This window comes from Nycticebus coucang, chromosome 6, assembly GCF_027406575.1.
Source record: "Nycticebus coucang isolate mNycCou1 chromosome 6, mNycCou1.pri, whole genome shotgun sequence".
NCBI lineage: Eukaryota > Metazoa > Chordata > Mammalia > Primates > Lorisidae > Nycticebus > Nycticebus coucang.
In genome coordinates, this window is record NC_069785.1 from 60,779,997 (window position 1) to 60,796,949 (window position 16,953).

Below are 16,953 nucleotides of genomic sequence, written 5' to 3' on the forward strand. Positions count from 1 at the left end.
TCTGGAAACAACCTAAATTTCCAAAAATAATGGAAATAATGGAAATCCTCCTGTGCTACTGTAAATTATGCCACTTTTCAAAAGCATGTTTTTGAAAAATACTTGATACTGTGAGAAAATTATCGTGAAAGGTGAAGAGGGATATAAAATCGTTCATTTAATACGATCTCAATTATAGACACCCCAAATAAATATCTATAGAATAAGAATCTCCATAAGAAATTAAAAATATTCCAAATGTTAATTGTGTTTTTTCCCTAAAAAGATTTTTTATTCATTTCAGCATTTTTCAAATTGCCCATATAAAACAATAATGTAATAATTCTACAAAAAGAAAAATAAAATATAAAACAATTGAGTCTGTTGCAATACCACAATTTGGGCGGGAAAAACAAAAGGAAGAGGTCCCATATTAGGCCAGTGGTGGGAACAGAGAGGATAATTCTGAGGCTGAGAGGGTATAAGCTCTAAGCTTTCTGGCTTCAGCTACCTCATGGATGAATGATGGTGCTATAAACCACCGTAGAAAAATGTAGGAAGAAAGGAAGAAGGGTTGGGAGGAGGGAGAATAAATTCTCTGAGTGTGCAGGGCACAAAGAACAGGCAGGTAGAGCTGCCCAGGAAGAGTGTGCGGTACGCAGGGCTGAAGCTTGGGAGAGAGATTCCAACAAAAGTGCCAATGAGGCCACAGCTGGGAGTCCTTGAGGCCATGAGCTCAGCTGAGGAGGCCCAAGTGTTGTACGTGTGCCAGGAAGGGGCAATCAGACTGCTCCCTGGGGGGCTCAAAGACTCTGGTCCTGGGGCTCTACTCCCACCACCCAAAAGTGGCCCCAGCCTCCTTCCGTCTCAGGGACTGCTGTTTGATAATAGTGACTTAAATGCTATTTGGTAATGTGGCTGCTATTTCCACTGAGGATTGCAGAGCTTTCAGAGTTAACCACACAAAACTTGCTGTACTCTGTAAAAATGGTGTTCAAGATGACAGCCCCTGCCTCATCCAGTGACTTCATTTTTCTTTATGTATTCATGTATTTGTTTTTAGAGATAGGGTCTTGCTCCATCACCCAGTCTGGAGTGCAGTGGCACAAACACAGCTGACTGCAGCCTCCAACTCCAAGATTCAAGCCATCCTCTTGACTCAGCCTCCCAAGTAGCTGGGACTATAGGAGCACACCACCACACCTGGATAATTTTTCTGTAGAGATGGAGTCTCACTATGTTGCCCAGGCTGGTCTTAAACTCCTGGCCTCAAGCAATCCTTCCTTGACTTCCCAAAGTGTGGGGATTATAGGTGTGAGCCATGATCCCAGCCAGTGACTTCTTTTTATAGAAATGTATAGGGAAACCATCCAGGGTTTTAGGACCAGGAAAGTGTGGGCCCCTAGACACCATGAACCCTGCTCCTGTTTTCCTCTCTGATGTGGCTGACAGGATGCTTAGAACAAAATCTGTAGCCCATCTTCAGCAGCCTTATAGCTGATGCTATATATACGCATATACAGATGTAAGCTGGATCATACCCAGGGAACTAATGATTCTACATATAGGAACCTATAGCATCACACAGCGGCACATGGTGCGCATTTTAGGGTATTAATGCTCACATTGCTATCTGTGTTATTTTACTGCCCTTATTTACTCTTCATCTCAATTTTTCCAATGACACATTTTTGTGAACTACTTAAATTCAAAAATTTTCTCCATGTCATGCCTACCCATGGATTCTAACTCCTGAAATTGCACAAAATATCTCCAGTGCCTCCTCTCCACAACAGCTCTTCAAGTCTCATGTCATCCACTAAATATTATTTTTGGAGGTCCGAGAGCCCCACTTTCTTCAACAGCCTCTCATAAACTTGTGTTCCCAAGAATCTTCCTTCTAGACTCCAGTGATGATTCACCTTCTCTGGGTCCCTCCCCAGATCTCCTCCCCAGGAGATTCCTCCCCTGCAGCACAGCCGGCAGCCACTCTCCATAGCTGGTTTCCACACCTGCCTGCAAGACAGAGGCCAAGGCCTGCTGGACACCAGCTAGCACCTAGCCAGGGCCTGGGGCGCAATCCACACTTGCTCTGTTGTGGAAGTGAGTGAATGACTGACTGAGACTTAACTGTATTCGGCATGGCACACGTGCACAGCTTCCCAAGCAAGACATACCTGTGCACAGCACACGTTCCCCACTTCTTCACTCGTACACACGTCAAGGAAAACCAAAGTCCCCAAGAAGGGAGAAGACGGAGAGCCCGGCTCAGCTGTTTGTGGGCCTTTGCATCTGACAGCTGGCTCCCACGGTGGCTCCTGAACAGTGATGGAGCTTGTCTCACGGCTTAATCCAGAGTAAATACACATAAGACAGAGTTGGTCCTAGGAGGGCAACTGAGGAAAATTTTCACAGAAAGAAAGGATTTCACAGATTCAAAATGCAAGATGCTGGATGCTGCTGGTGGTGCTGATTTTAACAACGCACCCACTCCTAGGTGTTAATTACATGCGGAGCATTGTTCTGAGCGCTTTACTCTCTTATTTAACCCTCGCAACAACTTCCTGAGATGGGTACTATTTTTATCTGCATTTTATTTTCCTTCAGCCCTCTGAGCATTCCAGGCAGCTGTCTTGAACTGAAGAAAGGTGTAGCAACTATTCAGGTGCTGAACAAAAGAAAATCAGCTGCATTAGGTCCAAGGTGTGAATGGCTGTCGGGCAGCATGTTACCTTTGATCTGAGATCTGGAGCCTGTGGGACACCACGTGGCTTGCTCATGTTCAAGCTTGAGTGCCTCCCACATGCCCAGTTCTCCCACAGCTCACAAGCACACACCTGAACAAGCAAGCTGCCGCGCTGCAGGCAAGCACTGCAGGATCAGGAACGCAGGGCGGTGCTGAGAGCAGAGGGAGCCATCACCCCTGGCTAGATGAGAAGGCCTCACGGAGGTGTCAGTCAGCTTTAATGGATGGAACAGCAGAGCAGGAGAAAGGGTGCAAGGTCCAGGGTGCCAAGGGGCATTTAGGGAACTAGTGGGGGAAGGAAAAGAGGAATGAATGGGAGGGTATGGGATCACCATCCAGGTGGTGGCCGGGGCTGCCCTACCAAGAAGCTTAAAGTCACTAACAGGTAAACTCATTTCTGTTCTAAAAAGATTACTTGAGCAGCAGAGAGCAGGAGAATGGAGAGATCAGACAGAGAGACCAGTTAGGAGGCGGCTGCCATACACCAAGCAAGACACAGTGTGCACGGGAACGGGGGCATGGGATTTGAGGGATGCTTAGGAACTTCGAAGCTTTGGACTGGCAGGGAGGCTGGCATACGAGTACAAGGTGACTCCCCAGCTCTGACTTGGGTGGCTAGGAGGGCCGTGCATATAGTGACCTGGGAACCTGGGCTGGCAGCAGGCTCGCGGCAGCGAGGACAGGCTTAGGCAGTCTCTAAGCTCGGGAAAGCAAATGAGGCAGCAGAAATTATCTTCATTGTCTCTGAGAAGTTATTCAGATTCCTGCTCTCGTTTCCATTTAATAAAATATGATGCGTTTCAGTCTGTCATCATAGTGAAAAATCATTGCCCTTTCTGGGAATTAATAACCTTTTGAATTAATAACCTTTGGGTAGGAAAATTGGTTTCATTAATACCTCCCCACGGACTTTACAGGTTCATCATCACTCGGTCCTGCTGTCCCCTGAAGCCAAAAGCCCAAGACTTATTATTTGAGCAGCCTGAATGATTTTATGACAGAAAGAATGATCGGGGTCCTTAATGGTGCTGAACTGAGTTCACTGACCAAAAATGTCCATGTGGTCTTGTGTCTGCCCCTCAGCTGTAGGAAAACCCACCCTCCACTGGAAGGGGGATGAGCGCTTCCTCCCCCGGCTGTTGGCCTGATCCCTAATCCTGGCAGGAAAGATGTCACCCATCTTGACAGGCTAACCCCTGGAAACACAGTGCCTCCTCAGGCTTCTCTCTCCCTCGGAGCAGAGGTATCTGTCCCCAGCCAGCACCCTGGCCCTAACAGCTGTTGGGCTGCCTTCAGAATTGGATGACTACCCATTCCCACTCCAGACAGGCTCATGGTCAAGGTGAGCCTCCCCCGCCAAAAAAAAAGAGGGGCTATAAGACCCTTTGGTAAAACAACACAAGAGGAAATCTTCAAAACGATCTTTCTGTCTCTCTCTCTCACTTCCTGCACCTCTCCAGTCTATGAAAGACCACAAATGGATTTTCATCAGCCCTCTTCTGCTGAAAACCCTTTAGCAGCAGCCTATCATATAAAACATTAAGCCCAGACTCCTCAGCACCCAGAGCCCTCCAGACTGTGGCCTGCCCTGCCCTGACTCCGCGTACACAGTTTTCATGCCTCTAAGCCTCTGGGATGTCCTCAGTCCAGAAAGCCCTACTCTGCTTACCCCCTACCACGCACACACAAGGCTCCATCATCCTTCAAGACCAGGATTGTCAGGCATCACATCCCCCAAAATGGCCCCCCCAATGCCACCATCTCCCTAAGCAGAATCTATCACTCCCTGTGATCCTCCCCACACCAAGCCCACCTCAGCCTGCACCTTGCCCATACAAGACATGTGTGATATATTTTGTCTGCAAGTTAAGAACAAGGGAAGCCACATGAGATAATACATGGTGTCCTGATGAAGATTCTCTAGCCCTATCTCCCTGCCTAAGGATATACTGATGGGAATTGGAAACAGTGAGACCTGGGTTCAAATATTGACTCCATCACTTGCTGATAGAGTGGTTTGGGATGAGGTATTTGCCTTGTTGGAGCCTCCAAAGTTGCCTTATTTATATTCCTCATGCTTTCGAGTTACTCTAGTGTCTGACTGGCTGGTCACTGGGAGAGTAAGATGAAAGGATGGAAGGTCTGGCCCCTTTGACCTCTATGTTGGGTCCCCCTAAGTCACCCTCCATCATCTGGCCATTCCACTGGGAATGCTCTTTGGGGTGCCTCCAAGTTGGGCTCATTCTGATCTCCAGCACCTCACAGTAATCTCTTTGGCTTGAGCTCTAAGAGGCAGCCTTGGGTGGTCCCAGGCCTTGCAGAGGTGGAACAGAGGCCAAGAGAAACATCACCCCCAATCTTATATTCCAGAGTCTTTTGGGAAAAGATCTCAAGCTGTTGAAACAAAGAAAACACTGCAGGAGACGAAGACCAGGTTCCTGCTCTTTGAAGACAAAGCCAGCAAGGGCTGCCAGATTCAGCTCAACCTCCCAGACACGTTACAGGAGTGTGGCTTCAACTCCTCCCTGCCTTTGGTGTTGATAATCCACGGGTGGACGGTGAGACATGCTGACAGGCCTTTTTTCTCTCTGCCTTCACATTTCCTTTTGTTCTTCCTAGGGCATTCCATTTTAATAGAAAGACAGAGAGCTGATGATAACAACTCCATGCATGTTTGTAAAGCACGTTCTAATTTTCCAAGTGCCTCCCCACACACCGTCTCATTGATTGTCTCAGTACCATGAGTAAACAGAGTGGGAAAATATAATTGTCTCCATGTTTCAGATAAATTGTGGCTCGGAGGGGTCACACAGTTCACTGGGGTCTAGTGGGGATTACAGCCCACGCTGCGGAAGCCTCCCTACCCTGTATCTACACATTTTACAAGAGGAGATAGAAAGCCAGAAGATGTGGACTCCCAGTGAAATGTTGTATCAGTAAACTTTAAGTTCAGCTGCAAACAATGGAGACCCAAATTAGCAGTGGTTTAGATAAAATAGGTTCTTATCATTTCACACAATAGCCCTAAACTGGCTAAGCAGCTTTAGTGAATGAACTCTTTCCAGCTCACTGCTCTGCCAGCTTGAAGTGTGACTCTTACCTTCATTGTCCAAGATGGCAGCTAGAGCACTAGCCATCACATCTTTATTCCAGGTAGCACAATGTGGTAAAGGATGCACACAAAGGGGTCAAAAAGCAAGTTTTTTAATAAGATGGCTTTATCGAGATATAATTCACATGGCATACAATTCATCCATTTAAAGTATACAATTCAATGACTTTTAGTCTAAAAGAGTGTTCTCTTAGGCTTCCAGAGCATCTGTGGAATGCTTCCAATTACATGCATTGACCATACCTGGGTGGGTAAGTGGCTAGGGAGTATAGCCTCTTAAAGTAGATGTAGGCTGAGCACAGTGGCTCATGCCTGTAATCCTAGCACTTTGGGAGGCCTAGGCAAGAGGATCACTTGAAGCCAGGAGTCTGAGACTAGCATGATCATGAGCAAGACTCCCATCTCTACAAAAAAAAAAAAAGAAAAGAAAGAAAAATTAGCTGGACATGTTGGCACACACCTGTAGTGCCAGCTACTCGAGAGGCTGAGGTGGGAGGAATGTGAGCCCAGAATTTTGAGGTGGCTGTGAGCTATGAAGATACTACTGCACTCTATTCAGGGCAGCAGAGTGAGCCAGAGAGAGAGAGAGGGAGGGAGAGAGGGAGGGAGGGAGGGAGGGAGGGAGGGAGGGAGGGAGGAAGGAAGGAAGGAAGGAAGGAAGGAAGGAAGGAAGGAAGGAAGGAAGGAAGGAAGGAAGGAAGGAGAGGGGAAAAAGAAAAGAAAATGTACTCTTTTAATGATGCCAAAATTCTATTACTACACTACTGTAGAAGGAAGAGAGACAGGATACTGTGGGCAATGAATGATGTCAAATCACATGACTTTAGGAGGACACCCTGCCCCTTGGTTCCAAGTCTACCCATGATTTGAAGTTTAGTTCATGACTGGAAACCTAAGATTTTTTTTTTTTTTTGGTAGAGACAGAGTCTCACTTTATGGCCCTCGGTAGAGTGCCGTGGCATCACACAGCTCACAGCAACCTCCAACTCCTGGGCTTAAGCGATTCTCTTGCCTCAGCCTCCCAAGTAGCTGGGACTACAGGCGCCCGCCACAACGCCTGGCTATTTTTTGGTTGCAGTTTGGCCGGGGCTGAGTTTGAACCCGCCACCCTCGGTATATGGGGCTGGCGCCTTACCGACTGAGCCACAGGCGCCACCCACCTCCTAAGATTTTTGTGTCTATTTCATGACTTAGAAATCTTTCCCTGCCATCCAGTCAGAAAGTACTCTTGAAATTCCCACCTATCCTATCCTATCCTAGGAAAATGGGCCCATCCACCCACCTGCCTGCCCCTTACCTCTCCCTGCCTCCCCCATTTGATTCTGCAACACCCAACTCTTGAAGCTCTCTCCAACCCCACATGCTTTCTCTCTTCTTGGCCTTGGCTCAGGCTATGCCCTCTACCTAGAGTGTCCTTTCTCCTCCCTTCTCCTGTGAAGTCCCACTGTTCTGTAGGACGCAGTCACACACAGGCCCTCCTGGAAGCCTCCTTCAGCCCCATCCCAGCACTGCCCCAGGGGGCATCAGGTGTCCCCCAACCCAGAGCTCCCATGCCACCCTGAGCACTCTCTAGAGTGCTCTACTACTCAGCTCTGTAATGGTCTGTGTTTCTCTGCTCTACTAGGGTCCTTATTGGAAGGGATTCTGTCCTAGACTTGTCTAATTGACCACCATGGGCCAGTATCGTTATATTAGGCATTCCAAACTGTTTGTTAACTGACTTAATGATCAAATGAATGATTATTATTTACAAATACAGCATGAAGATCATGAGGTCCTCTTACCAGGATCCTCTTACCAAAATGCATTCTTCATTATCAAGATTCTATCCAGTCGAAAATATGTCTACTACTAGTAGTACTGATAACAACAACTGCAGTAACATTCACTGAGTCCTTACTGTGTTCCAGGCACTGTTTGAAGTGACCTACATCTATTAACTTATTTCATATTCACAATAATCCTAGAGGGAAAACATTATTATACCCATTTTCCAGATAAGGAAACTGAGGCACAGAGAAGTTAAATAATTTGGTTGAATCACTCAACTAGTAAAGGAGAAAGCCTGGATTTGAACTCAAGCGGCTACATGCATGTGGAAGTCACCTGAGGAGCATTTATTAAACAAATGAGTCCTACCCTGGAATGTCATGCAGGCCCTTGTAGAACTCCCCAGCTTCACTCCTGCAGTCCAGCCTTCAACCCACCCACCTTTCCTCCTCTCCCCATGCACCATGCTGCCTTTCATGATTCAGAGCCTCCGCAGCACCAGCTGCTCCTTCTGTCTGGACTTGCCCCAGATGCTGCCACCACCACCTCCACCTGCCCACCCTTTTTTTTTCTTTCTGCAGTTTTTGGCCAGGGTTGGGTTTGAACCCACCACCTCCAGTATATGGGGCTGGCGTCCTACTCTTTTGAGCCACAGGCGCCACCCCCTGCCCACCCTTCTACTGAATGCCTACTGAGTCTTAGAGACAAAGCACAAATGTCTGTACTCTGTGAGCTCGTCAGGAGTGCCCTACAAATTGGTTCTCACCAGCCACATACACAGAACTACCCTCCATGAGCATTTCTTTAGCTCCTATGATGTGCATGTTCAGTGCTTGTCCTGCCAAAACCAGCGGGATGCTGGGGGCGGGGGGTGGAACAAGCACTGTGACATTCAGAGGTGTCATAGGGCAGCCTCGTGGAGGAGGTGGTGTGGGGCTGGCAGTCAAAGGACAGGTCCACTTTCAGGACCCGATTTACCCAGACTTCAGCATTGATTTCAGGTGGGGAATATTTGGCAAAGTCTGAAGACATTTAGGATTTTCAAAACCTAATGGGGGAGTTACTGCTCCTGGCATCTAGTTGGTGGAGCCAAGGGTGCTGGCAAACATTACACAAGACACAGGACAGCCCCCCACAGCAAAGATTTATCTAACCCAAAATATCAGCAGTGCCAAGGCTAAGAACCCCATGGTGAGTCCTTCTCTTGGGGAGAAGGTTTCAGGATTATCCAAGAGTTGGAGAAGAAAAAGGGGTAAGGGAGAGAAAGGAAACTAGGGTAAGGGCTAGGCGAGGTGGCTCACACCTGTAATCCCAGCACTCTGGGAGGCCGAGAGGGTGGAGTGCTTAGGAGTTCAAGACCAGCCTGAGCAAGAGTGAGACCCCATCTCCAAAAATAGCAGGGCACTGTGGTTGGCCCCTGAAGTCCCAGGTACCTGGGAGTCTGAGACAAAGGATTTGAGCCCAGGAGTTTGAGGTTGCTGAAGCTATGATGCCACAGCACTCTACCAAGGGTGACAAAGTGAGAGATTCTGTCTCAAAAAGGAAGGGAGGGAGGGAGGGAGGGAGGAAAAGAAACTAGGGTGGTCCTTCTCCTGCCCTCCTCAGGTGGACGGCAAGCTGGAGAACTGGATCTGGCAGATGGTGGCCGCACTGAAGTCTCAGCCAGCCCACCCGGTGAACGTGGGGCTGGCGGACTGGATCCCCCTGGCCCACCAGCACTACACCATCGCCGTCCGCAACACCCGCCTCGTGGGCCAGGAGGTAGCGACTGTTCTCCGGTGGCTGGAGGTAAGACCTGCCCTCTCCTCCTCTGCCCACACCTCTTCGCCCCTCTCCCCTCCCCTAAGGTTGCATGAATTAAGCTGATCTCCAAAGCAGCCGGGCCAGGAGACCTGCTAATGCTAAGCTCGCAGGACCAGCCCCCAGGGCTCTCTTGGGTGCCTCCCTTGAACCCCATCTTTGTCTTCTCCCCCCACTCCTAATCCACTATTCCTTTTATGCTCACCCCCTAGGACATGCCAAGGGATCCAAACACACCCCGTCAAACCCCAGCACCGACAAGCAAGATCACTTCTGTAGGGTCTAGTATCCAAGGAAAGACAGGCGGGAGGCAGGAGGTAGTCAGATCCCGCAGGGACCCAGGTAGCTGGGCCTGAAAACAGGGCCAGCCGCTCTGAGAGCAGAGTCAGCCAGAAGAGAACCCCCTCTGGGTGTGGAGGATGAGGCAGGGGCAAAGAACAGGGTGGGTGCTGAACAGACGGCCCGCAAAAGGCCTTCACCCGGTGGCTCTTCTCCTCCTGTGACCGTCCGCCACTGTCTTCCAGGAATCTGTTCTGCTCTCTCCAAGCAAGGTTCACCTAATTGGGTACAGCCTGGGTGCCCACGTCTCAGGATTTGCTGGCAGTTACATGGGCCGAAAGCACAAGATTGGGAGAATTACAGGTAACCACGTTTGATAACTAACAAACTACTCTCCACAGCAGCACGGCGGTGTCAAGCGAGGAGCTGCTTTTCCAATAGTCTCATCATTAGAACGCCCCAACTTCTTTTGTGATGTGTTAGCATTCACAGGGGAACTTGTAACACTCCCTCAAACAGGACCAGCATCGTGGATTTCCGTTCCGAGAAATCTCAGCCTCTACTCCTGTTGCCTGTATGGGAATAAGTGCCTCTCAGAGAGGCTCCGATTTCTGTACACTTTTGTAGCAAGACAGAGTCTTATTTTCTATCTACGGTCTGCAAAGCCCAGTGTGGGCGAGTGAGGGAGAGAAATCACAGCCTTAATTTTCTGTAACACAGTGTCTCAGCTTCCATATTTGTAAAACACGTGGGTTTTTTTCTGTGACCGTTTGGGTTAAAGGAGGGAACTCTGCACCCAAACCTCACCCCAAATGCCACACTCACCCAGACATGGCCCTAGGTACCCAGGAAGAGCTGGACAAGTGTAAGAAGGTCCTTCTTCCCGGTGTCCCTGACACCAACCCCCTACACACAGCCCCGGAATTGGGATCTGAGGAACAAACAGCAGGTCAGAGTGTTCCCCAGCCAAAGTCTCTGAGGCCCACTGGTCCACATAGGGATGGACCCAGGAGACACAGGCACAGTGTAGTGACCGCAGAGTAGCCCAGCTTCTCCAGCCCATCCCTTCACTCCACTCTATGAACATACCATGACCTCTGAGGCTTCTGGGCCCTGGCATGGACTGTTCCCATCGCCCACCACGCATTCGCCCAGTCCTGTCCCACCTGCCCAACTTCTACTCAGCCTTCATGGCCTAGCAGGCTAAACACCATCTCACACCTAAACAAAGAACATTTTAGAGGAATGTCAGGGTTGTGATTTCATATTTTATCAAGTAAGAACATTTTAATAGCCGGGCGTTGTGGCAGGCGCCTGTAGTCCCAGCTACTCAGGAGGCTGAGGCAAGAGAATCGCTTAAGCCAGGGAGTTGGAGGTTGCTGTGAGCTGTGTGAGGCCACGGCACTCTACCGAGGGCAGTAAAGTGAGACTCTGTCTCTACAAAAAAAAAAAGAACATTTTAAAAACAACTTCACCCTGCTATTACCATTCCTTCATAAAATGATTTATTTAACATGAGTAAAACAGGAATAATGGCAGGCATTCAAACTGAATAAATCTGTCATTACGTGAACTCATTTCCTCGTTCCCCCACGGATTTAACCCTCAGTATCCCTCAACCCTGGGGATGAGCAGAAGCCCCACTGAGGAAAAAGAGTCAGAACCCCAGTGAGCTCCCCCACACCCCAGATCTCATCACACCAGGCATTACTAGCATAGGCCACCCACCTTAGAGCCAGCAGGAGGGTCCATTGCCCTCCAATCACTTTGTTGTTAGCCTGGTAAGAAAAGACTAGAAATCACACCAGAACACCTTTCATCTGTAGTAGGGTAGGAAGTCGGGGCTGAGGGGGACACCAGAGTCCTCCAGAGAAGGCAAAGGAAGACGGGCGGGGGCCAAACTTCAGTGCATAAATAGTCCCGATCTATAGTCGGCCAGGACCTGCCACTTAGTCTCATCTGTCATGTGAGGACCAGAGCTTTGAGCAGCCCTATTGTCTCACAATATTTTCACCCAGGAACAATGATGTCCCAAGGCTGTTCTGGACATTCCAAGGCAATGACATTAGTATAGGAGAAAAGACAGCTTGTTAGGGGAAATTATTGACAACATGTAAGCAAATAAATTCTTTCTTTGAGGGGTAGCTTTGAACTACTTATAATGAGCACATTGCCTTTTTTTTATTTTTACTTTTTTTGCACATAAACAGATGCTCTTGAAAGTAGCTTGAAGGGGACTTAAAATTGATTTGCTTAAAAAAAAAATCAAGCGTTTCCTCCTAACCTTATTTCTACCACTGGATAGTGTCTGCAAACCTCCTCCTCGCCTGGATAATGCCTCACCTGTGTCTAATTTTTAGGACCATGAATAACCGGGGTTTTACTGAGAATAGGTTATGGCAAGATTTTTTAGAGAAAGATTATGCCCTAGGTATTTCTTCTTCCTTCTGGCTTATCAATGTGTAATAACATCAAAAGGGCTAAAAAGCACCTTTCCCCTCCCCCCTCCTTGCTCCCCCTTAACCCTCACGCTTGCTTTCTAATCAGGGCTGGATGCCGCAGGCCCTTTGTTTGAGGGAGCTCCCCCCAGTGACCGGCTTTCCCCAGATGATGCCAATTTTGTGGATGCCATTCACACTTTCACCCGGGAGCACATGGGCCTGAGCGTGGGCATCAAACAGCCCGTTGCCCACTATGACTTCTACCCCAATGGGGGCTCCTTCCAGCCCGGCTGCCACTTCCTAGAGCTCTATAAGCACATCGCAGAGCATGGCTTACAAGGTAAGAGACAAGGGCAGCCACGGGCACTAGGGCACACTTCCATGGGGACTGTGGAATCTGGGGGGACTCAACAACTCTATGGTAAGGTGGGAAGAGTTCAGCAAGGGCAGGGGCCTGGGATGTAGGGGGAGGGAGAGTGGAGACCCCTGAGCAAGCTGGATCCCATGACAGGCCAAGCCCAGAGGCTGAGCAGAGGGCACCCACAGAAGCTCTGACTCCTCACCCTGGCCGGCATGCTGCAGCCTGGTCTCAGGGACACAGGCCCTTCTGAAAGTTGAGTCCTAACACCCCTAGTTCCCCCTCCTTCTCCAGAAGTCTCCTGACTCAGGGGGCATCCTCTGTTCTGAGCCACTCAGAATCTGCTCAATAGGTCACACTTCTCAACTGCTGATCTTACCCTTCACCGCCCTCCCCAGGAGGTTTAATCAGCTGATCCTCCAGGGCATGTCTGGGGTTCTTCCAGGGGGAAATTCTGCTTCAAATGCGTCCTTGTGACGTCCTTTGCCTCAGGGCAGAAACTGGGTTGCCATCACTTCTTCCTCAAATCCTAAAACCAAAATGTTAACGTGCACATTGATGACATGCACAGGATTAAAAACAAAAATGTCAGCAGAAACGGCACATTCCAGGGGCATTCCAGACCCCTCCACACAGGAAAATACCATCCTGATGAAAACTTGCCCATCACCCTAAGCTGACCAGAGACCAGCACCCCTGCACGTCTCTCCCCAGTCACCCAGTGGTGAGCCAGGATTGAGGACAGAAACATTCCCATGATGACATCACCACCCACCCCGCCAATATCAGAATGACCTTCACACTCCACAGAGTCTCATTTTGGCTGGACTCCCAGCTTCCACCCGCCCACGCCTCAGAGAGCCTTCTGGGAAGCCACCCATGTCGCCACTTACATCTGTGCCCTCCGGTCCCCACTGACCATGGGGCCCTCGGCACAAAGCCCTGTATAGACCCCAGGCTGATGTGTGGGCGCCATGTGCCTGGTAAACACACTCCAGACCCATGGTCACCCTTTGCTTGGTCATGCCAAACTTCAAAATGAGGGAACAAACTATTTGTGTTCAGCTTGCACAACCTTTAGGACAGTCATTCTCAGTTTCCTGCGTCCCTCTGTGTGAAAGTGTTCCCATTCCGGGGAAGTTCTCCCAGCCACACCTGACGGGTGGTCCCTAGATAACCACTTTCCCACCCTCACCACCGCCTGGCTGCGTAAGCCTGAGTGAGTTCATGGATGTCTCCAAAGCTCAGCATCTTTGGAGGCCAGCTGCCTCCAGGAGGCTCAGGGAAGACTCAGGGAGTGGAGGAGCGGAAGGTACTCAGCATACACCTGCCTCCTTGCAGGCGCTCAACATGCAGCACTAGTGAGCCCAGACGCCAGGACCAATCTTGGCCTTTAGCCTCCAGACGCCTGGGAGACAGCTTTTGGCCAAGTTACCTGTGCTCCACCTTTTACAGAGCTGCTTTTTTTGTTTGTTTGTTTGTGACAGAGTCTCAAGTGGTCGCCCTGGGTAGAGTGCCGTAGCATCATAGCTCACAGCAACCTCCAACTCGGGCTCAAGTAATTCTCTTGCCTCAGTTTTTCTATTTTTAGTAGAGATGGGGTATCATTTTTTGCTCAGGCTGGTTTTGAACTCATGAGCTCAGCCTCCCAGAGTGCCAGGATTACAGGCATGAGCCACAGCGCCCAGCCCCGGGGTGCTTTTTTTTGAGACAGAGTCTCACTCTGTCACCCTTGGTAGAGTGCTGTGATGTCATAGCTCACAGCAACCTCAAACTCTTGGGCTCAAGTGATCCACTTGCCTCAGCCTCTGGAGTAGCTGGGACTAAGACACCTGCCATGACGCCCAGCTAGTTTTTCAGTAGAGACAATGTCTCACTCTTGCTCACGCTGGTCTCAAACTCTTGAGCTCAAGCAATCCACCCACTTCAGCCTCCCAGAGAGCTAGAATGACAGACTGAGCCACTGCGCCCAGCCTGCATAAGGTGCTTTACACATCTTGTGGTGTGGTTCCTCAACATCCCTTGAGAATAATTTACTACAGGTTAGGTTAAGATTTGGAGAGGTGTTTTTTTTTTTTTTTCTTTTAAAATAAATGAAAGATCAAAGTCCACAGTAGATCCATATAAGCTTGCTTTGGGGGATTAGGGTTAGGCCTGTTCAGACCTGGTTACTGGAGCATGCCCTTCTAAATCCCATCCCCATGCTGGTTTTACAGGCCTACCCCTAAGGGGACACACTGGCTGCTTTGGGATATAAGGTAGGTATTACGGAGAGCCCTCAGCTTCCGCCAGACTAAGACCCACCGGCCATAGCAGTGCCTCGTGTCTCCAGCTAACTAACCCTCCAGGCATTTTTAACCATTTGAGATAGAAATAGTTTTTAAATGAACTACACTACCTTGCTTTCTTAAATAACTTGATTTTCTCTTAGTGCCTTGTGGTGCCTATTAAAACACTTGCTGTAACCCACTGTGATATAGGGGTGCCCCCAAAAGCCAGTGGGCCTGGGATTTTGCTCCAACACTAAACAACCCAGAGGAGTCCACTTGCTTTAGCTGCCAGTCGGTCGTTGCACCCTACTGCTGTCAGTGAATCGAGCTCAGCAAGCCCACCACTGCCTCCTCCGAGTGCGTCTGCTGAGAACTGAGACCACCCTTCCAGTGGAGGCTGCTTCCCATTAGGGGTGATAACATGTCTTGCCCTGTGTTCCAGCCATCACCCAGACCATAAAATGTGCCCACGAGCGCTCGGTGCACCTCTTCACGGACTCCTTGCTGCACTCCGGCATGCAGAGCACAGCCTACCTGTGCAGCAACATGGACAGCTTCCGCCAGGGCCGCTGCCTGAGCTGCAGGAAGGGCCGCTGCAACACGCTGGGCTACCACGTCCGCCAGCAGCCGCACAGCAAGAGCAAGAAACTCTTCCTCCTGACACGAGCCCAGTCCCCCTTCAAAGGTGAGTGCCCTGGGGGCCTGGAGCCTTCTGAAGGGCAGGATGCAGTCACTTGTCTGATAGGCTCAGAAGTTCCCTCAGCTCTTTTTCTGGAGGGGCTCTGGCTCTTCTGTGGGTGTTTTGGGAAGAACTACACGTGACACAGCCTTTTTCCTTTCCTAAGAATGTGGCCACCTTGCTGCCAAGAGCTAGGAGGAGAAACCGTGGTAATTTTCCTTGGGTGGGCCTCTCTTTGTCCACTTTCATGTTCCCCCTAGAATAATGATTTTCATGGTGTGCCGTGAGACGATCTTAGGTGTGCTGCAAACATTTTTAAAGATCATTAAATTATTTTCAAAAGCCGTTCAAAGCACAGTAAGTATATTCTTTTTTTTAATTCTCTTTTTTTCTTTGAGCAATATAATTTCAGTGTGCTGTAGAAGTTTAACTACAGGTTCAAGTGTGCCGTGAGATAAAAAAAGGTTGAAAATCACTGCCCTAGAATGTTAGATCCAGAAGGCCCAAGCAGTTGCCTTTAGCTGGACCACTGTGATCTCATTGCACGGCAACCTGGAGGGATCTCAAAACCCAAGCCAGAGCCCAGGCTTTCATCTCTGTTCATGGAGATGAACATGCATAAAAAGCTGGGTTCCAGCCGGCATTTCATTTCACCTAAGGTTTGAATCATCTGGTCTTACAGGATATTATTGTCATACTGAGGTCCTCCCAAGCTGAGATCCAGCTCCCAGTGTTTTCCAGCCAGATTGTTAACCTCAGGGCAGAAAGTGAGTCCCTGCCACTCTCTGGGTTGAATGAGGAGGTTGGATAAAGTGCTGTGGCCACGTCCTGGACTGAGGCCAGCAGAGAAATACTCCACGGAAACCTAAATCCTCCTGGAGGGAACAAGCTGACATCTGTTGCCATTAACATTTCTGCCTAATCCTTAAAACAGCTCGGGAGTGATTTAGCATCTTACGGTTTTCACCCACCCTACACCCTCTCCAGGGCTGGGAGAAGAAATCTGGTGTTGTGCTGTTTGATTATTACTGTGCAGATATTTGTGTCTGGAGGATGCAAACAGGCCATCACCACCACTTTGCATTTGCAGAGCATATCATGCAAAACATCAGATACAGCCTCCTGGTTCTCTCAATAGCCAAGGGAGGCTGGCAGGGCTAGTTATCATCTCATTTTAAAGAGGACGAAAGCAAAACTTGAGTGGAGTGCCCACAGCCACACGGCCTGTAAGGAGGCCTGGCACAGGGCCGCCTGACCCCCAGTCACAAGTTCAAATTCCCATGCAGCTTATTTTTTAGGAACAGGATTCCTCTGTTTACTTGAACTTTTGCTCTCTGGCCAGATTTGCCTTCCCAGGGCCATGCAGGTCCAGGAAAGACAGAAATCTGTGCTGGGCAGCAGATAATGTCCAGAGCATAGTTGGGGTGAAGGCGGAATCTTTGGGGCCAAAGTGTCCTCCACTGTGCGTCCCTCTGGGTTGGAGGGCCAGCAGCAGGGCAGCTTCCAGCAGGTGAGAAAC

At 49.3% G+C, this 16,953-nt stretch overlaps 1 protein-coding gene across 1 annotated transcript in view; it reads left to right on the forward strand.

The window, feature by feature from the left end:
• LIPC (lipase C, hepatic type) overlaps window positions 1-16,953 on the forward strand; it is a 163,554-nt gene that overhangs the window by 130,040 nt on the left and 16,561 nt on the right. The window contains exons 3-7 of the mRNA XM_053594723.1: window positions 5,096-5,283; window positions 9,213-9,395; window positions 9,932-10,049; window positions 12,234-12,467; window positions 15,198-15,440. Coding sequence (XP_053450698.1) covers window positions 5,096-5,283; window positions 9,213-9,395; window positions 9,932-10,049; window positions 12,234-12,467; window positions 15,198-15,440 — 966 coding nt within the window. The remainder of the gene's footprint in view (window positions 1-5,095; window positions 5,284-9,212; window positions 9,396-9,931; window positions 10,050-12,233; window positions 12,468-15,197; window positions 15,441-16,953) is intronic.